The sequence below is a fragment of the Sturnus vulgaris genome, chromosome 2, assembly GCF_052056855.1.
Source record: "Sturnus vulgaris isolate bStuVul1 chromosome 2, bStuVul1.hap1, whole genome shotgun sequence".
Lineage (NCBI taxonomy): Eukaryota > Metazoa > Chordata > Aves > Passeriformes > Sturnidae > Sturnus > Sturnus vulgaris.
In genome coordinates this window covers 78,971,814-78,993,544 of record NC_142244.1, presented here as the reverse complement: position 1 = coordinate 78,993,544, position 21,731 = coordinate 78,971,814, and the positions used below count along the sequence as shown (strand labels likewise).

The window sequence follows — 21,731 nt, the reverse complement described above, 5'->3', positions numbered from 1 at the left end:
TTACTACTGTTTGTAGGCCGGTGAAGGCCGAGGCAGAGCAGCCCGCCAGGACTCGGTCAGCGGGAGGTTAGGGGAGCACTAGGGCAGGAGCCCGCTGTTCCTGGACACAACCACGTCCCTCCTCAGCCGCCTGCAGCCACCGCCACCCAACCCTAGGGAACCACCCTACGTAAATCACACACTTGCACTAAACAACCCGCAACCCCCAAAAAATAAAAAGAACTTAAAAATAACGGGATTGCCCCGACAGAAGCTGAGGGGGGCGGAGCGAGGCGCGCTTCAGGGCCGAGAAGGCGGCAGCACAGCTACTGCGCTTGCGCACTCCTGGCGCCGCGTGTCACGGCGCCGGGCTGCCCCGCTATTTATGTGCCGTGAGCCCCTGATTGGCCTCCGGGCTGACCAATAGTGCAACGCCGGGGGCGCGACGCAGCCAGTAGGAGAGCAGCATGGCCGTGTGGGCGGGGCGCACGCCGGGTCGCGGGGGCCGTGCGGGGCTGGGAGCGCTGGGGCACCGCTGCTTTTCATGGCGGGCCGGGCGCTGCTGCTGCCGCCGGCGCTCCTGCTCGCCCTGCTGAGCGCCCGGCCATGGCCCTGTGGCACCGCTCCGGCCTCTTCCTCACAGCCCGTGACCGCCCGCCTGGCCGCGAAGTGGCCGGCGACCCCGCTGCTCCTGGAGGCGAGGTGCGTGCAGCCTCCTCCTTTTCTTTCTCCTTCTCCTCCTTCTGCCGGTGGCCGCCTTGTCCCGGCTGTCTCCTGGGGAGCAGGAGGGCAGAGGGACCCCTTTTCCCTCCGGTGAACGGGAAGAAGGGCTGTCGGAGGGGGCTGGCAGCGTTTCTCTCTGTCGGAGGGTGTGTTAAAGTACTTTTTGGATGCGAGGCTGAACTGCTTTCTCCCCTCGGAAAGTGCTGTGGACCGTGCTGGCAAGGCTCTCCCACGCTTTGAGTGAGCTGTACGAGCGGCTTCGTATTTAACCTGCTCAGGCGTTTTGCAGGTCGCTGGGTTGAGGAGATGCAATGGGCCAATTACACAATCCTCGTCTTCCGCTGAGTAACATCTTTGTCTGCCCCTAAGTAATCTGCACATTAATTAAGTGATTATAAAGGTACTAGTGCAGGTGTGAACCTGTAAGAGTGAAACACGGTGGTATTTTAAAGGGTATTGTTAACTTGTAATCCTAACATCACCCTGGAGAAGAGAAGGCTTTGGGGTGACCTAATTTCAACCTCCTGAAGAGAGCCTACAAGGAAGATGGGGAGGGAGCCTTTCTTGTAAGGGCGTGCAGGGGGAGAACAAGGAGGAATGGCTTCAAACTGAGAGTAGCTTTAGACTAGATGTACGGAAGAAATTCTTTACTGTGAGGGTGGTGAGGCACTGGAATGGATTTCCCAGAGAAGTTGCTGATGCTCCATCCCTGGAAGTGTTCAAGACCAGGCTGGATGGGGCTCTGAGCCAACTGCTCCAGTGGGAGGTGTCCCTTCCCTTACCAGGGGATTGGAACCAGATGATCTTTAAGGTCCTTTCCAACCCAAACCACTCTGTGATTCACAATAGAAAAGGAAAATGCTTTCCAGTTTTAAATGTTTGTGGCTCCCCTGCCCATTTGGCTTATATTTGTTTTGTTTTTAAACTTACTGGCTGCTGTTTGGAGGACACCCATGCAGGGGAGAACTGCAAGCTTCTGTAATCAAAGGAGAGGCAAACTTCCAAAGTAAAGATTAGAAAACAATAAAGTCTTGCTAGCAAATAGAACTTTTTGGTAGACATAAGCAAGGGAAGCAAAAGCAACTGATGTTCCCTTAAGGAAAACCACAAACCTTAGAAATGTTACCTGTAAATCATAGAGTCACAGAACGGTTTGGGTTGGAAGGGACCTTGAATACCATATAGTTCCAACCCCTCCCTGTCATGGACAGGGATATTTTCCACTAGACCAGGTTGCTCGCAGCCCCATCCAGCCTGGCCTTGAGCACTGCCAGGGATGGAACATCCTCAGTTTCTCTGGGAAATCTGTTCCAATGCCTCACCACCCTCATAGTAAAGAATTTCTTTTGTATATCTAACTTAAGTTTTGCCTCTTCCAGTTCGGAGAAAAAAAAAAAAAAGGAAGGGTGGTATAAAATAAACCTTATCTTTTATGCTTTGTAAGGGTTAACACTTGTTTAAAAGAGTGTCAGAGATTGGTGATCTCCCTCCGTGCACAGCAAAGTAGATGCCATTGATGAAAGCCTGTAATTTAATGAAAACTATAACCTGACAGAGAGTGTGTTACTTGTATAGTTAGCTACTATTAAATAAAATTTGTATACAGAATTTATTTCATTTATAAGTATGTATTGGACTATCTGTGGAAAAATAAAGTGAACATTTTTGGGGTTTTCTATAACAAAAGAACAGTCTGAATGCTTTACAGCTCTGATGAGTTTGGATGACAGTACTTTGTTCAAAGTATCTTTTGACCAAAATACAGCTCTGTTCAGTGTTTATGCTATGGAGATGGTTGTTAGTCATTGAATATCTAAGATTTGGTTGCTGTTGAAGGTTTTTACACTGAACAACTGAAGGTTTTTACTGTGGTACATCTTCGGACAAAATCAACCCATAGACAATTAATTTTTATTTTTAAACAGTGAATTTATTGCAGAAGATGGTAATGAGAAGTTTTGGCAGTTCTTGGAAACTGTGCGGGAACTAACAGTATATAAGCAAGGAGGTGAGTTAAACAGCATGCTGGTTTTTAATATATTATCTTGTGCTGTATTTAACTTTGAGACACAACACGTTAATTAGTTACAGGCAGGTCAAGCCTGACTCTCCCATTATTGCTTACTGGGTAGGTTTCTTTCAGAAAGCTGTGGCATATTTTCTCCTAAGAGCAATACTTGCAGAGGAACTAAAAAAAAAAAAAAGGAATACAAGATGGACTGAACTGCTCTTACAATATGGAACAGAAGTGTGAAGACTAAAGATGCCTCCCTGCTTACATGACTTGCCAAGAGCTTATAGGATACTGAGACTTATAGGATATTGAGACTTCATGTTTTCTGTAAGATGGATGCTTGCAGAGCATAAAATCATACAAATAACTAAAATGAGAATGCTAGGAAATGTTAAAGGAAAAATTTAAAGAATTACCAGAAAAGGTTTAATACTTGTACATGGCATGGCGAGTGTTTCCTAGCATCAATACTGATGTTTTAGAATAAAGGTTTATCACTGACAAAATAGGACTAAAAAAGCTGTGCATGATTATATGGAAGAATATTAAGTTGTTAGAAATTTGGAGAGAAGACCAAAGCAAAAGATCCAGCAAAAGAAGCATGAAAGGTCACCCTAGAAGAAACCTTGGAGAGCAGCTTACTAGAAATGTCCATGGTAATGAAAACCTGGGAGACCTACAGGGCTTTATACCAGGTTGGGCAATATTAGATCTGCTTGGTAGGTCAACAGATGAGCAAGGTGAAAAAGACTTCAAAACAAGGTAAGCCTGCTTTATTTTACTCTTTACTTACAGGATAGTATAATTCTTTAGGCATGAATGCAAGCACCTAACACTACCACTGGAAGAGACTTGAGGGAAATTGAATGTTAAATTAATAGTCAAAAGATAAAAAATTGTAGAAAGGTCATGTAGAAAGGGGCAGTGAAAAGTGCAGGTACATGAAAAATGCTGTATATGGGAGAGAGGACTTGAGAAACATGTTTCAACGGTTGTGACTGACTGAATACAACTTCAAAAAGATTGTGGTGTGCATGTGGTAATGTTATTTGAGTGCTCAGCAGCACCCCAAGCAGCCAGTAGACTTAAAAGATTAGTAAGGAAACAGAGAGACACATAGTAAACATAATTTTGCTGCTTTTGATTCCATGATGTGCTTTATGTCGAGTAAAGTGTGATTTTTGACTTTACTAGCTCACTGTGTTTTCCTTGTAATTTCTTTAGATGGAAAAAGTACAAGCAGAAAATGTACAAATACTCTAAAATTAATTGTAGAGTATCAGCTGGGAAAATGATAAAAAGCACCCAAAATTACTGTGAGATAGTGATCTCAAAGTCAGAAGCATGTACAAAACCAGAGAGAGTCACTGAGAACAGAATGCCAAGGTGGTGAGTGTTGCTAAAAGCCATTCTGTATAAGGCACGAGGACATGGAAAGTGGAAGCAGGTGCAGAATTTGACCTGTGCTCAGCTGCTAGTAGTGTTTGTTGAGGCAAGTGCTGTTGTCTAATGCTGTTTAAGGTCTTTGTCAGCACACAGGACAGTGGCATGTATTGCATCCTCCACAAGGCTGGGAATGACCCAAAACTGAGAGGAGAAGCTGGAAGGTAGGGCTGTAATTGGAGGGACCTAGGCAGGCTGGAGAGACAGGCCAACAGAAACATTGGGAAATTTAGAAAAGGCACTTTACAGACTCCCTGCATGTGGGCTGGAATAATCTCAGCAACAGCATAATCTTGGTGCTGACTGACTAGAAAGTGGTTTCTTGAGAGAATGGAGATCCTTGCAAACAGTGAGAAGGCCAGCTGCATGGCAGGTTGCAGCAGCAAGAGGGTAGCCAACAGGTCAAATAAAGTGTTTATTCCACTGTATGAGGAATACAGTGTTTATTACTGAATCTGGAGTACTGGGGCCATGTTGGGGCTCCCTGTGAAAGGAAAGACAAAAGTCCATCATTGCAGAAATCTAGGAGAGGATCCCTGCAATGCTTAGGGAGCTGGAGCAGACTTCTGAGGAAAAGCTGAGAAAACCGTGAGTGAACCTGAGAAAGGAACAAGTGAGAGACCTTGTATCTTCAGTTTCCTGATAGAGAAATGTGCAAAAGAAACTGGACCCAGGCCCCTCCTGGAGGTACACAGCAGTATGAAAAAAAGCCAAGGGCAGAAGTTGAAACATGGAAGTTGTGGTTAATACTAGAGAAAATGTTAATGCCATGGGGTTGGGTAAACACTGAAAGTGACTGCTCCTGGAGGTTGTGGAATCTCTATTCATTGAGATAATTCAAAATTCTTCTGCATGAGGCCTTGAGCAGCCTAGTCAAGACTTGGAAGTTACATTTCTAAGTAATAGTTTGGATGAGGTGACCTCCAAAAGTCCCTTTTAACTTACTCTTTTTTTTTTTTCTATGAGTGGTTTAGATGCAGTTGGTATTACCTTGAGATAAGACTGCTGCATTAGATGGTGTGTCAGGGATATTTTTATCAGCCATCTCTTTTTTGCTTGCTTGGACACACTTTCTAAGGAGTTTGAAGCTTTAATGACGTTTATTATTAGTGACACAGATGTCTGTTGAAATTAACTGTTAGTTAAATACCTACTTCACCTGGATAAACTCTGTGATTGAGAATAAATAAATTACAGTAGGATGATCTCCATGACCTGTCATGCCAATGAACTGTTACATGCTGGCAGTTGGCACCCTTGAGACTGTACTAAAATACTACTTTAATTAAGCATATTGAGCAGTTGATGGGTGTATTTATCTGTATGCCCAACACATACCTATGACAATGCAGGAAATTTTGAAAGCCACCAAGTGACTTTCCTAAAAGTGTAGTCATAGTTGGGGTAGTCTTAATCCAAGGAAATGGATGCTCTTCATAAACAGGAGGTCTGCATTAAATGTTTACAATAAACTGGTTAGCTTGAGTGAAGAATCTGGTACTGCAGGACTACTGTGGCTCAGTTCACAGTGAGGTGTGTAATAGTTTACCTCTGAGGAGAGGTTGGACCTCTATATGGTGTGGAATGAGTTCTGTCTTAGTTGCAGCATGTCAAGATACATTGACATAGAGAGATGTTCATGATGTCTTAAAACTGATGTAGCAGCAGCTACTTCAGTAAATGAAAGCATCTGGCTGAAAAAGGATTGGTCGAGGCAATTTACTTCAGTTATTCTCTGAGTGATGCCAAGAGTAGTCAGGATGAATAAGCAGGAAATGAAAGCATTGTTTGTTTAAATAGAAACATTTTCATAAAAGATACAGAATTCCTAGAAAATCTGGGTTTAAAAGGAATTTGATTATAGACTTATATCTCAATATACAGTTGAATGTTTCAGAAGAGTCATAAAGTGTTAAAACTAGAAGGCAACTTAAAAAATCAAGTAGGGTAGCTTGCTTTTTTCCTTCTAAATCTTCTCTTGGATGATTTTCAATCTGTTTTTTTTTTTAATTAGTTCTCAGGACTTGTTTTAAATTTAGAATAATCAACATCTCTTGTTAATTTGCTAATTTAAAATATTTAGTGTTACTGAATTGGGTTTATTAATGGTCTGTTTAGCTGTGATATTTGTAGCAGCTTAATGGATTTGGTAGGCATTATCTACATGGAATTTGGTGAAACATTAGTGATATGTTTGGTGGTTTTAACTTTTTTCTTTTTTAATATGAACTCAAATCAACTTGGGGAGCATCTTGATTATACTATATAGAAAACATGAAAAGGTTAGTGATGGGATACACTGTGTTGAATTAAGGTCTTCAGGGAACATGGACAACATTGTTTATATCTACTTAATGTGCAACATATTTTCTGCCAGGCTGGTGAAATACTTGGAAAAGCAGATGATGCTATTTTGAGCCACAGGTATGTTATAAAGAAATGAAAGCTGCAAAATTTTCGTGCTAAAACCAGCACTTACAAAACACTGAAGATGGCATTTTAAACTTGCTGGTGCTTTAATATCCCTGAAGGTTAATTTATGGTTGCTGAGGGAAAGTAAGTAGCCAGTTCCCTGCCGACTAATTATCACTTGAGTGTTTACTGTCTTCCCAAGTGCTTCAGTTTATATATTGAATTTTCAGCAGCCTCATAAATATATATTAAAAACCAAAACAAAACCAATGCACAAACATTTTCTATATGGAAGCAATTTTCTCTGAAAAAAATGTAACAGTATATTTCATATAAACAACAATCATGCAAATTATTTTTTGCAATCTAGAAGACTACACATTATTCACAACTAAATTAGACAAGTGTTTTTTATGTGTATAGCAAACTGATTTCTATACTAATAATGCAATAAAATAAAGTAGTCCCTCTTTACTGGCATCTTGCTTTAATGGCACAGAGACTTGATGGCCAGTGATTGCCTGAACTGCTGTTACCCAAGATCTCTAACTCCCTAGCTGATCTGTGTGGATCCAGACATTCATATCTGTGCAGTTGGAGCAATCCTCATACATCCATCCCACCAAGTAATTATTCCAGTACATTCTGTTCTTCTGATTAATTATGTCCCTTATGTTTACTTTCCCTACCTCCTGTGCCTCAGTACTTTGAATTCTCTTGTGGGTTACCAGCATATATTCAGATTAACTTTGTGCTGTGGGTGCATGATGTCTGAGGAGCTGTGCTGTTATACTTTCTTGTCTTTTGTGACTGCCCCGGTTTGTCTCTTTTAATTATTTTTAACTTACTTGTGATAAGAGATAGTGCTGTAAATTGTGGATAGTAAATGTCAGCATTTCAACATGAGTCTGCTTAGGTGGCTGTTCAGTTCTTGCTGTAGTCAGTCTAATCAGTTTGGCTACAGAAGTTGAGAGGGTTTTTCAGCAGACAAATTAGGCCATCTTCAGAGTGAGCTTTTCAGGTTTTGTTGGCCACTAGGCTATATTTCTCATGGTAGGATGAAAGTTTGCAGATGTGAAGCTCACACATGCATTTGGATGTCTGCAGTCTGGAGCTATATCCTGTTAATGTGGTTTCCTATTTGCTTTTAAATTTACTTTGTTAATGATTTTGTGGTAATGTGCTGTCATGCAGGATTTTATAACCAGAAAAATCTGGTTCTTCGTGATTCCGTCTAACATCCTAAGGAACTTACTATGAATTCTACTCTTTCAGCAGTGTTAAAATGCGCTTGGAGGGCAGGCAGTACCAAATTTCAAGTATTCAATACTATGTGAAAATAATTTGCAAAGATCAAACCATAGTTCTGATTAACTGAAATTAGCTCAGTTGGTTAGAGCATGGTGCTAATAACACCAAGGTCACAGTTCAATCCATGTACAAGCCTTAAGAGTCCACTTAAATTCACTGTAGTATTGAACTTGAGGATCCTTGTGGGTTCCTTTTTTTTTTTTACTTAATAAAATCATAGTTGTCATAATCATCTTTCAGGAAAAAAATGTCAGCTGTTTTAAACACACCAGTGAAAGCACAGATGAGATTTATAAGACAAAAAATTAAAGACTTGTGGTTAAAATATTTTTTTGAGGAAGTGTCTTTGGAATTATGTATTTAATGGCTCTACATTGTCTTCAATAGGATGTTATTTGGGGCTGAGTGGAGAGGCAGAAATTTCAGATTTAATTTTATTTTTGTGGAGATAATTTGAAGAAAATTTGAAAATACTGTTATTGAAAAAAATTTCAATCTGGAAGGATTTGTTGATTCCGAATTTTTATATTCACTGTTTTGAATGTGTGAAGCCAAATTTATCTCATTTAGAATAATAGAATAATTAAGGTTGGAAAAGACCTCCAAGGCTAAGTCCAACTTTTCACTGATTGCCACTCTCAATTAAGCCATAGCACTAAGTGCCATGTCCAGTCACTTCTTGAAGACCTCCAGGGATGGTGACTGTACCACCTCCCTGGGCAGCCCATTCTAGTGCTCAACCACCCTTTCAGTGAAAGAATTCTTCCTGATGTCCTACCTGAACCTCCCCTGGTAAAGCTTGAGGCCATTTCCCCTTGTCCCGTCAATACTTGGCAGGAAGAAGAGGCTGACCCTGACCTGGCTACAGCCTCCTTTCAGGTGGTTGCAGAGAGTGATAAGGTCTCCTTTGAGCCTCCTCAGGCTAAACATCCCCAGCTCCCTCATCTGCTCCTCACAGGAGACTTGTGCTTGAGAGCCTTCACCAGCCTTGTTGCCATTTGCGTTCTTCCAGGGCTGTGTGTAGGTGTAGAGAACATAGATAGGTTTTCATCCATTGAATTTAATGTAAGACAGGAATAATTACATGTCAGGATTAACCACAGCTGGCAACTAAGTATGCAACTAAGTAGTCCATGTCCACTCTCTGTCCTCCCCAGTAGGATAAGGAAGAGCATTAGGAAAAGGTAAAACATGTGGGTTGAGATGAAAACCGTTTAATCATTGAAATAAATTCAAATATAATAATAATATAACAGGAAAAAGAGACGAATAAAACTTCTCTCAAGTGATGCACAGTACAATTACTCATGACTCACTGGCTGATGGCCAGCCTGTCCCCAAGCAGAGATGGACAACTCCCAGCCAGCTCTCCCAGTTTATATACTGAGTGTGGCATTCCACGGTGTGGAGTGGCCCTTTGGCCAGTGTCTCTTGGTCATGCTCCTTCCCAGCTTCTTGTGTACCTCCGTGCTGGCAAAACATGGGAAACTGCAAAGTCCTTGACTCAGAGTAAGCACTGTAGCCACAACTTAAAGCTTCAGTGTGTTATCACATTGAATACAAAACACAGCACTGTACCAGCTGCTAGGAAGAAAATTAACTCTACCCCTGCTGAAACCAGGACATCATATGGAATTCATGGGAAGGAGCTTTCTTGAAATGCAGATTATATACTTTACTGATGTTAGGGGTTTTTTCTAGTGAATTGCAGCAAACTCAGCCTTTCTAAATAAGGAGTTTTAAGGAGCAGAAGGCAGAAAGGAGATACTAGAGGCTTTAAGAGCAAAAGAAGATTTATTTTTTTCTTACAACTACGATAGGGTTGTAAAGAAGAAAATGAGAGGATAGAAGCTGCTTAGTTATGAAAATTGAGTATGCCTCTAGAATGAGAATTGAAGGTTAATTATTTCCAACCAATGTTCTCTATTATCACTTCTGTCATTTCCAGACACCATCCACCTACCTTCTTACTCAGAGTCCTAATTTTGACCTTGAAAATACAAGATATGCAGGGAGGGAAAAGCTACTTTACATGTTGTAGCCATTCTCATAGTCTTGTTTATCATATATTTTTAAGGAAGAAATAGAGTATGTGAGAGAAGCTCAAAGAATGACACCTTTAGGAGATTTTTCTTTATGTAAATTGCATAGTTGGAGTGTTTCAAAATTAAATGTGAGGAAATTATTTGTAAAATAATGCTCTATTCAGGCCTCTCCATATAGGTTTTTCGAGAGACACTATTGTTGCGTGGGTTTTTATATTGTTGAAAATAATTTCAATATTAACTAGTGCTATTGAGCTCTCTTTTGTTGTTTTTTGTGATATTAGGCCTCTGGATTCATAGGAAAGGAAAGAGTTATTGGTGGACAACACTGAAGACTTTTAAATGCCAAGCAGCACTGGCATAAATGCTTATTATGCAGTGTTGGTAGATATGCTACATCATTTAGGGCTAAATACTAAAAGTTTGTCTTTTCTTTTGTTTTTTTTTCTCTCTTCAACAGATTCAGAGTACTCCTATTACAATTTAATCTTGAAGAAAGCAGGACAATTTTTATCAAATTTGCAAATCAATCTGTTGAAGTTTGCACTTTCCATCCGGGCTTATTCTCCAACTGTTCAGATGTTTCAGCAGGTGACAGTATTGCCTGATATATTTGGTACATGATTGAATGAGGTATTTTGGCTAAACAATGTTCGTTGTTACAGTTCCATAAAATACATGCCAGTATTATTAGGAATCAAACATGATAAAGGTGATGCTTTATAAGCTGGTTATATTGACAAGAACAAATATTGATGTTCAATTGTGTGGATAGCATTCCTTTCAGACTAGAATTTTTTTGCAGTTCATTTTTTAAAACTCAGGTCGTGGGGATTTTTTTGCATTGCTTCAAACAATCCTGTGGCAATTCAGACATTCCCAGAGTAGGACATTTCCTGTAGCTTCAAGTAACTTTTATCTGTTATTTAGTGGATTGCTCATCTTTCTCATTGTTTTAGTATTTGAAAAGTTGAAAAATTAGAAAAACCTGCTTTATTAATGAAAAAGTGAGAGGACAAAATTCACAGTACTTCTAAACCTAAAATTGCTACTCCTCCTTTTAGCAATGCCACCTTTAGGATAAAGTGAGAAATCTATGTTTTTGAAAGGTAATAAGCTGTAATAAAGTTAGGGAGTTTTGCACATGTCTCTGGAGGAATATCATAATCTCAGACTCATGTCTTTTTGTGTTTACCTTTCAGCTGGTGATTCCAGACTCACTGACATGCAGTCACATGATTCCCACTTCATATTGGAATAGCTGAGTAGAGTTTTTAAAAACGGATGGAAAAGAGAGAATCAAACATAGATGTTATTTGTTTGGGATTTACTGGTTTAGAAGTCTAATCTTCAGATGTTAACATGATTGCTGATAGCAACCAAAGTTAAAAATACCTCAGAGTACAGGCTGTGATTTCAGCTTGTGGATGAGATTTCTCAGTCCTGTCTCTACAGAATATAAATGTACTTTTCATTTTCTGGAATAGGACTGCATTTAATAAACAGTTTCTCACAAAGGTTGTAGGGTCTTAATCTTTTAATGTTTTTCTTTTTTTTTCTTTTCCCCCCACATGTACCCAGTTTTCAATGGGCTTAATTAGAAACACAGCTTAATGGGAACTGTTGAGTTATTTTAATCAAAGGGATGTGAGTTTAAGTGCAATCAAAGCATTCTGGTTGAGTATAATTGTTGAAATATTAGATTGCAGCTGATGAACCTCCACCAGAAGGCTGCAGTGCATTTGTGGTTATCCACGAGAAGCACACCTGTAAGACTAATAAAATAAAAAAGCTGCTGAAGAACGCTACTAAGAGGTAAATATAATCATCTGGTTTAAGAGGAAAAATAGATTACTAAAGAGCTTAATATTATGAGAGTTCCTCAGTTATGAATCAAAGTAGGTTTTAAAATAAAATCATAGACCTTTGGTCCTCTAATCACATGGACAATTTTTTATTTTTTCCTTTTTTTTTTTTCCTCTTTTACATGGAATAGTTAAGTTTAAGTTACAGTGTACTTTCTTTACAAACTTACAGTTCTGTATGTCTGACACAGTACTCTGTTGAGAGACCTTTCTCTGTAATCAGTGTCTCTGCACTTGAGGTTTTCTGGGTTGCAAGGGCTTGGCATAGGAGTAGAAGAGGAGTCTTCCTCAGCTGGCATAATCTTTCCTCACCTTGTGCTAGACTTTGCACCTATCAACCCTTTCTGCAGGTTTTGTCCTCTGGTAACTAGTGTCAGTCTGTAACTGGAGCTCTGAAGTAAAATGTGTAGAACCTATCAAAATAACAGTAACGAAGTAATGCAATCATAATATTTAATCTCTACTTTTTAAAAACAGTATCACTTTTTTGTTTTGTCAAGACTTGCATGTAGCATTCTTTCCTTTCTTGGTTGTTTTTTTTCCCCTTGCAATGGTCTCCCTAATATACATTAGTGTCCATAGCCTCAGCCACTTCATGGAGATATGCAGAGCTGAAAGATGATTTAATAGGGTATATTTCTTGAATTCTGCTTTCTGTCAAATACAAATTGTGGGGGAAACCCTGAAAACCTATATATTTGTGTCTTAGGGATTGGTTGCTTCTGAAAATAATTATGTGTTCTACACATGCGGTTTGTGGTGTATTCTAAGTCCATCGATACAATTACAGCCTACTAAATCATTGTCTTTTTCTTATTCAATAGCCGAGATTTCTGTAAAAACAACTCACTGTCTTGTTTACAATGTCCCATTTTTACCAATTATATTCTTCTAAAACATGTGGGTTTTTTCTGAAATAAAATCCAGATATGCTACAGATAATTTAAAATGTTGAATTCTTGTGGCCACGTATTAAGGCATCGTGAGACCATAACATTTTCTTGCTATGTGTAAATATAGTAAACTTTTAAAGCAATTAACTGGATTCAGCACATTCTCCTCTTTGGAGGTCATTATTCTCAAATGTACGGAATTCTGGAAAATCACAATACTAAACAATAGAATCCTGAACTATTCAGAATTGAGAGAGTTAGACTTCTAGAAATCATTAAGAACTTGCAACAATATTGAAGTTTCTTTTATTTCATTGGTCTTCTATTTTCAATAACTTTGCAGTCAGTCACATCACACCATTCAGAGTTGCAGGGACAAAATCTTGATAAATTTTTCCTCCTTCTCACCACCCCAAAAGTAATTGTGTCACTCAAATATTTAGAGTACATGGAGCTAGACTCTGAGAAAAACATACTCACATTCACATATTCAGGTAATCGTTCCCACTGTTAGTTCCATTTGTACTCCGGATAGCAGATGCTTCACCTATGCTGTTGAAATTTAGGCTAGGTGATAATGATAGGGCTGTGCTCCTCTTCTTTTTTTTTTTCCTACCAGGTGAACAAATGATATAAGGGACAGTGTGCCATGTCACAGCTGGTTACTCTAAACCACTTACTCTTTTTCTGTGTTTTCACAGAAGAGATCTTTTTGATTTATTGACTCTATTTTTTTTATTTCAAAGTATTTTCCTTTGTGCTCCATTCTATGTCTTCTGTCTGTCATGACTCTTACAGTTCAGCTAGGCAAATTTCAGTTATGTTTTCAGTTGTTAACCATATTTGGATGAGGATGCTAGAAATGTCCTGATTTTAGGGACTGATAATTTCAAATCTCACTGGAAGAGAAAGAAGAGGCTGCAGCATTTCTTTTTGTGTGGATTCATCATCTCAACTCAACATTCAGGAAGTCTCAGGCTCTTTGGACTAAGGAGAGCCCACATACTCTGCATGTCAAGGCTAAGGTTTTGCTTCATCCAGTCCTTTATGCAACAGCAGCTATGATTATGTCTTTTGCACTTTCAGCTCTGTTGCCATGGACTGTGTGGCTCTAACTGGAAGTGTTTTGTGAGGAGGTGCAGTGGCTTCAGAGCTAAAGGGCTCTGGGTGTGTCAAAGAACACATGGTTAAATGATTGGGATCACTTGTCTTGCTGGCTGTCCAGAACACAGCACTAAGGTTTCTGGGGCTGTCACTGTGAAGAGCAGAAGCATTAATTGGAGTCAAATTTTGCTCAAAACCATCAGTGCCTTACATTTGTCAGTACATGTTTGCTGTCTTCTATCGTGTTGCTTCTGCATCCTTTCCTGAGTACTATCTAGACGAGCATTTATTTGCCTGTACTACCCTAGTAACTGATTAGCAAGTGCTGAACTCCACATCCGTGTAATTTTTTTATCTTTTTCTTTTCATCTGCCTAGCTGTTCTTCCTTGTCTTTTAGGCAGCCTTCTTATGAGCATCTCTTATGTCAGGAAATTAATTACCTTTCAGTTCTAAGAGCAGGAGAATCAATTCCTTGTCACTACTATTCAGTGTTGAAGAGAAACAGAGAACAGAGGCTTATCTTGGATATACAAGGGCTGAACACTTTAATTTTCAACCCAAGGTCATTAGAAGAGCTCTATGCAGTGTTATTTTATTGCAGCACTTAATATTTTCATGAAGCATGTTCACTGTGATATGAGATTCACTATTCATATCATGGCAGCACTCAGTAACCACTTTAGTTCGTTGGTTGAAGTAGAGGGGATAAAGTTAGATAAGAAAAGAGAAGCTCCCTTGGTTGAGGTTTTCCACTCTCTCCATGATAGTGGCAGCTCTTGTCTCTGGTTATGAGAAGGAAGTTGCACAAGTCACATCCCACACATATACTTTCATTGGGGCATATCTGCATCAGTTCTTCCAAGAGCTTACTCATTCAAGTGTCATTTCAGACACCTGGATCTCACCTATTTGGCCTGCCTTGTCCTGTGATAGTTGTGGGAGAACTTGCCTGATATTTGTGTGTCACCTGACTACCTGTACCCAAGTTAATTCTTAAACTGGGCCCCTCCTTTTATTTCTGCCTTAAAAATTAGGTCCTCAATTGCATACCTGCCAAACTTACATAGGACGTTGATGTTAAAATGCAGAGTAACCTCATACAAATTGTTCCTGCTTGAACTGAGAGTTCGCAGCACATTACCTCCAAAATTTTACTTTTGCAGTGTAAATTATTCTATATTGTTTTTATGTTGAAAATGTTCTAAAGATCTACATCACAGACACTGTGGTGTTCTGCTCAAACCTTTCCAGTATGGCTGTTCAGTGGGTGTGTACCACACACAGTTCTGTACTGTGTGTTGAATTAGTGTTTCCAACTTGGCTTAGGGAATGCTTGGAGACAGTTTACTGGTCTTTTGACCATCAGTACAAAGGCAACTTTGAAAAAGTGTGCTCATCGATAATTAGTACCTTGAGTGTATTACTCAATTATATCCTCTGTTATTTCTCCATCTTTCCCAGGTTTTATTCAAAAGATGTTTGTAGTCATCTAGGAAATCATTGCAGCATAACTTTTCTAGTCATGTTTTTCAATTAAGAAGGTAGGTAGGCAGTCAAAATTTGCAGAACTAGCTAAACGAGCAGAGTTTGAAGGTGTCAAAATAGTATAACCCCAGTTAGTTTCCAGGTGTGTTGCCAGCTTTCTCAAACTCTACAGAATCTCCCTCTGCTATTCTGTTACTCACTGATTGCTCTGTGCATCTCTGATAGATGTAATGTATCTTTCAAATTAAAAGCTTCAGGCTGTTACTGATGCAAAAAATCTCCAAACGCTGTGCTTTTCGTATGCTTTGTGTTGTGATTGGATAAAATATATTTAAATTATTTATAGTTGATGCTGATTTTTCAGTTTCTTATACTTTAATTTGTGAATTTGTTGTTCTGGGTTTGTTTGTGAGCAATCGTGATTATTTTGTGATGATTTTAACGTGGCTTTTATATACTTTTAGCATATAAACATTTACTAGTTTTTTAAATTATGAAGTAGAAAAACTGCCACTGTTTTAATAAATTCTATGACTTTATAATATCACAATTATTTATTTTAAAACCAGACCTAGGCCATATCTTTTTAAGGGAGACCATAAATTCCCAACTCTCAAAGAGGATGGCCCAGTGGTTATTCTATATGCAGAAGTGGGTACAAAAGACTTTGTCAAATTCCACAAGATTTTGTCTGAGAAGGCACAGAAGGAGGAAATTGTTTATGTTCTTCGGCATTATGTTCAGGTATGCAATTCAAATCAACATTTTTTCAGTAAATTGTTAGTATTCTCTCTTTGCTTTGCTTGCTTTTTGACAAAACACGTTTTCTACATTTATTTTTGCATTTGCCTAAATTATGTGCAATACATTTTCTAATACTAAAACTCTGCAGGTAAGTAACTCACCAAATACAAACCATGAAGCCAGGAAAGCATGGTAATGTTGCCAGTCCTGCATGCAAGCACTGATTGCATCATTGATCTTGAAATACCTCTTTTTTGAATATATATTTGGGTTTTATACAGTGTATGAATATCTCAGGTGAATCTTGGTGCAGCAGACTGTGCATATTAGTATCTAGAATTAGAAAAATAGAAAGCAGAATAGAGAATCAAATTGAGAAATTAACAATTATATTTCTACATATTCCCCATGTAATCTCATGTTCATTGAGATACAGCAACATAGGCTATCACAGTCAACATCACTCTAAATGTTTGTGCTCCATAGTGTCACTATTTGAAACATAGTGTTTCTGAATTCTTTTCTTAACTTACTCTTCTCCCCAAAACAGAACAAGAAAAATACCAGTATATGGAACTGTATTGTCCCCAGTTTTGATTATTAGAAGGCTTTTGTGATTTATATTCAAAGTGCAGCTCTTAAAGAGTGTGACTAATCTGAGAATAATCTTATGGAGTGAGAGGTTGCTGTGATTTATGTAGGCCAGGTATTTTAGGGAGATGAGATATGTAGTTTGCAGATGACTTTGAGTTGTTTGCTCACAGTAATGAAATAGAGAATTTGAGGAAACCAGTCTTGAATTTAAAGTTGTGTGTGGTTTAGTTTTTATTGAACTTTGTTATTTTATGCTTTTATTTCAATTAAATGCCTACTTGCATATTAAATGTCTCATTACTCTGCCTGGCTTATGCATCATGGTCTCCCCAAATGCGTGTTGTCTTCTTCCCTGCACCTTTTCTCTCTTCAGACCTCTCCTCCCTTTTCTTCCTTCCTCACAACCTTCATTTTTGTTCTTTGGTACACACTGGGATGGATTCTCCCTCCTTTTTTACATTAAATGCCAGAAGAGGGAGCATTAATTACAGAAGAGGTATGGTCTTTCTGCTGTCTCTTTCTTTTTTTAACCAGTATCACTGAGGCTACTTGTAGAGTGCTCTCTGCTCCCTCTGCCTTGAGTTTTGCTAAGAGGATGGACAGAGAAGCCTCCCAGCCCTGCTGGGTTTTCACTTGTAGTCTGGAGGATTCTCAGTACAGTTCTTAGAAATTGCAAGCTAAAGCTCAAAGGCTTTCAAGAAATTGCTGCTGTGTGTGTGCAAATTGCATTTTGGAAAGGGGATTTTCATATATTTGGGGTAAATTAGGACATGTATTCCGAAATAAGTATGCTTTGTGTAACTACACTATTGAAGTCAAACTTCCACTCCAAGGTTAGAAGTAGCTGTTGTTTGTTTTTAGTAAGTGGCAGCCTGTTTTTAGCAGTGATACTTTAACATACTTTATTAATATTCCTTGCAGAAAGTGACTAATTGTTTTATCAATACTTTTTTAAAGAGTAAGTCTGGAAAAAAAAATAGAGAATTTCCTCTTAACATCCTAGAAGTCTGGCAGCATTAGAAAGGAATTAGTATCAGTTTGAAATGTGAATTGTGAGGCATCAATAATTGCGTAGGGTGCTATGAGCTCTGCCTATTCTAGTCCCTCTTCTAGTAATGTGTGAAGACTACAATTTTGACCAGCCTTTCTGTGATTTGCAGGAGATAAAGGACATTGTCACATTCTTTTACATGCCTTCTCAGTGGACTGTCAATATGCCTTGCACTTTGAGTTGAAAGATGAATTTAAGTAATGACTTAAATATCATAACATTTTAAAGTTACAGTATTAATATTGTTAATCTTCTTTAAATTTTTTTTAGTTTTTTTAAGTTATGTTTTTTATTTCTGTTAAAATATTATCAAGCAGAAACCAAATTCCAGGAAAATGTATTTATCTGGATATGGTGTGGAACTTGCAATAAAGAGTACAGAATATAAAGCAGTAGATGACATGGAGGTTAAAGGTATGTGGGTTTTTAAATTTATTTGATATCTTGTTGGAGGTACTATTGAAATGTATTAAAATCTTCAGTTTGTACAATATTCATTAATGTACAAAGTCATTAATGTTTTGAAGGCTATACTTAATTTCTGTCTACAGAAGGAAATGTCAGGTATTAGGAACTAAGAAATTAAAATACGTGAGAACATTTGTAAAGATCTATGCAATTTTCTAACCTCTACTGTTTTCTGAGGCTCTTCAAAACACAATCTTGTCTTTTTTCTCTCAGTAATTTTAAGATTGTTTACCTTTGTCTTCAGTTACTTTATGATTGATGACATCTCACGTATACTAATAACTACAGTATCTACACATTAGTGTTTCAGGGCTGAGGGGTTTTTTCTTCTGAATTTCTCTGGACATACTTTCACAATCTTGTGTAGAAAAGTTGCAATGTACCATAGAATTTGGACCAGTGCATGTTACAATGTATTGAAATGAGACATTTGCTATAGAAAATGGTAACAAAGAAATTCGTTTGCAGGGACATTCACAAGATAAAAGTAATCTGTCTTTGGTAAGCCTAAGGTTTAATGACTTTTGAGTCATGTCAAAAAACAGTTTAGTTTTTCTGAAGGGGAAGAAACTGATCTCTGACTTATATCAAATGCTAGCTGGAGATTCAAGTGGTTTAAGGTCATCAGGCTTTTCAAGTGTAAATTTGGTAGTAGTTGACTGGTAAGAGTTATAATTTATCACTTAATCAAACTGAGAAATTGCTGTTTTGGAAAGTGAGCTGTTTAACCGCACCTATTTAATTTTATTTAAAAATTGTTACTACTGAGTGAAATATATTAAAAATTTATTTTAATATTGCAAAGTTCTGTAGAGTAATTAATTCGGATGCCAAGATATGTGGGTGTAAATTTAATTAAAACTACATCTGGGACTGACAACTTTGTGATTGTATGTTTCTATTAACTGTTTTATAATTCATAAAAACATAATACTGCAATAACTTTCTTGGCTTATATTGTCTACCTGTGTTATGTGTTCAGGAGCAAATGAAACAAAAGAAGAGGAAGATGAGGAAGAGGAGGAGGAAAGTGATGTCCAAGGATTTCTCTTTGGCAAATTAAAGTGAGATGATATAAATTATAATTAAACTTTTACGTTTGTTTCTGGAACCTCAACCAGTTGGGCTTTTCTTATAGAAGAATTGAGATTTATTTTGGAAAGTACTTTATTTGGTGGAAATTTTTTTTTAATGTCTTGTGAACAGAAAGATGCAACGGCTGTTTATTCTGTTAATTTCAATGTATTGCGTTTAGTTTTCTAATTATCTTAGAATGTCTGCAGTAAACTTTTAAAATTAAAAATATCTGCCTAGGTAACACAAAAGCTTAGAACGTTGTGTTTTCACATTTGTTAGATAATTAGAATCAAAATGTTGCTTTTCAAAATGCAAGAGTAGCACAAGAAATCCAAACCCATGGGCTGTATCTCCATCACGTGTTATTAAGAAGGATAGTAACGGATTTCATAGAGTTAAGGTGTGATATTTTTAGGAAAATGGGTTTACTATAGATACCATCTCATTTTGGAGTTTGTGAATTTGTCTTCCCTTCCAGCAGGAGCTCTTATCTCCAAGCTGCAATCTGTTAAATGAAATTGAATGTTACCCTACTGAGCATTCCTTCCAAGTCCTCAGTTGGTGGATTCATTTTGTGGTTTCAGTCCAAGTGCTTCCCTTTTCTTGTAACAGATCCATGTAGTGGATCAGAAATTTTTTTCTTCAGCAAAAACCCTTGAGATTGTGGGTCTTCTCTAGATGTCATTCTCTCATTATTTAAAACAAAAAGTAAAGATGTTTGTAGATATTGTCACTAAGCTAGGTTTAGCTATAGTTAGACTCTTGATTCTCCACTGTGACTGATTTGTGAAGTTGGCAGATAGTTCCCTTTTTCACATTGTTTCTAGATTCATTTTTTTCTCTTCTTCATAAAGGAGGTGAAATAGATGTTTCAGTAGGCTATAAATTGTCCCTCTGTCAGCTGTGAAATAGTTATGAATGCAAGCAGAAGACGTTTTTGTTTAGAAATTTAATGGAATTTTTTTTTATTCAAGGATATCCTGTAGCAGGCTGAAGTATTTGCCCTCAAAACTTCTTTACCTCCCTATTATGTTTCCAAAACAAATAGCTAAGCTTTTGTGTACCATGTTCTTTAGGTCTGACAGATAATTTGTGTGCTCAGTAGATTGATTTCTGTCAGTGCTGTCAATTTATAAAACATGTTCTCAACATTGTCTTGCCTATACCTCTTGTAGTTATTGCCACAAAGAGTGCATTCAGTTACACCCAGTATTTAGTACAGTTGATGTCCAGTTCAGTATACATCATCCTGTAGTAAGCTAAATAAACAGTTACCTGTATGGTGTGTTAATACTGTCCAATCTTCAATGTCATTTATTCCATCTAAATTTATGTGGCAGGTTTTGAGACAGATTACTACAAAATAAGTGAACTCCTGGTATTTAATAAGAATTTTCTTATGTAGAGAGTTGTCAAGCATTGGGACAGGCTGGCCAGGAAAGTGGTTGAATTGCCACGCCTGGGTAGAACTTAGGGACATGGTTTAGTGGTGCACTTGACAGTGCTGGACTAATGGTTGGACTTAAGGATCTTAAAGGTCCTTACTGACATAAGTGATTCTATGATTCTTTTTAACTGAAGTTTAGTCCTCAGAAATCACCTTTTCTCACCCAAAATCCATATTTTTGTTTCAAGAAGGAATTGAAGTTCACTCTTGGTTCTTGTCCTAAGAATACGATATTAGCTGTGAGCAGTACTGTGGATAAAAGCAGACATTCATGTATGTAATCGATTTTTCTTTGTAATAAAATGTTTTATTGTAGACGGATGCATCCTGATCTGAAAAACAATCTGATAGAATTTAAAAAACATCTAATTGAAACTACTAACGATATGGAACCACTGAAGGTTTGGGAGATGCAGGGTATGTGTTGCATTTTTTTTTAATGAGCACAATACTCTATTTAATATTCCTGTGTTATTTTAATGTATTGACATTATGATAAAAGCTTCTTTTAAAAAGAGACATCGTTTCATAAAAAGCCATAATACCTCAAGTATTTATAAGGCTGATACCTTATAAATGTGCTGATACCTTGTATTGTATGCTAGAAATTAAAAGAACATTGAAGTAATTTTATAAGATGGAGAGATATATTGCCAGTTTTTCTGCCTGATGTGTCATCTCAGATATTAAAACTTGTTTTAGATATTATTTGTAGAGGTCAGGCAGAAGATACAATTTTGTCATGACTACTGGGTTGGAATGAAATGCACATTAGGACAGCTTGTTTTCTTTAATTTATAGATTTTGTCAATGTACTGGAGTTCACATCAATGCATTTTTTAATATAATATCAAGTGGAAGAACATGCTTTTTAAAGCTTTCCTGTAGAAAAGAAAAACAAATACGTTGATTGCTAAAGCTTGTGTGCTGATGACTTGCAGGACATTCTGGAGCTTGAATGAAATTGTAAATTGCTCTAAAATATAAATCTCTCATAAAATGTCACAACATTTAAGTTTACACAAGTAAATTTTTCCCCTTACATTCTTCAGCTTTAGAGGACAACCTGATCAAA

The 21,731-nt window shown here is 37.8% G+C and overlaps 1 protein-coding gene across 3 annotated transcripts in view; it reads left to right on the top strand.

The window, feature by feature from the left end:
• The first annotated feature begins 494 nt into the window (after positions 1–494).
• The window catches only part of UGGT2 (UDP-glucose glycoprotein glucosyltransferase 2), a 79,914-nt gene continuing 58,677 nt past the window's right edge, over positions 495–21,731 (top strand). The window contains exons 1-8 of one of the 3 annotated variants that reach the window (XR_015801563.1): positions 495–681; positions 2,628–2,710; positions 10,388–10,518; positions 11,630–11,742; positions 15,845–16,019; positions 17,979–18,078; positions 19,115–19,196; positions 20,973–21,073. Coding sequence is in view for 2 of the 3 variants with exons in the window: in XM_088159825.1 (XP_088015951.1) it covers positions 524–681; positions 2,628–2,710; positions 10,388–10,518; positions 11,630–11,742; positions 15,845–16,019; positions 17,979–18,078; positions 19,115–19,196; positions 20,973–21,073 (943 nt within the window). In the remaining variant the exon portion in view is untranslated. The remainder of the gene's footprint in view (positions 682–2,627; positions 2,711–10,387; positions 10,519–11,629; positions 11,743–15,844; positions 16,020–17,978; positions 18,079–19,114; positions 19,197–20,972; positions 21,074–21,731) is intronic. The other 2 variants (XM_014881348.2, XM_088159825.1) reach the window with 2 other exon arrangements.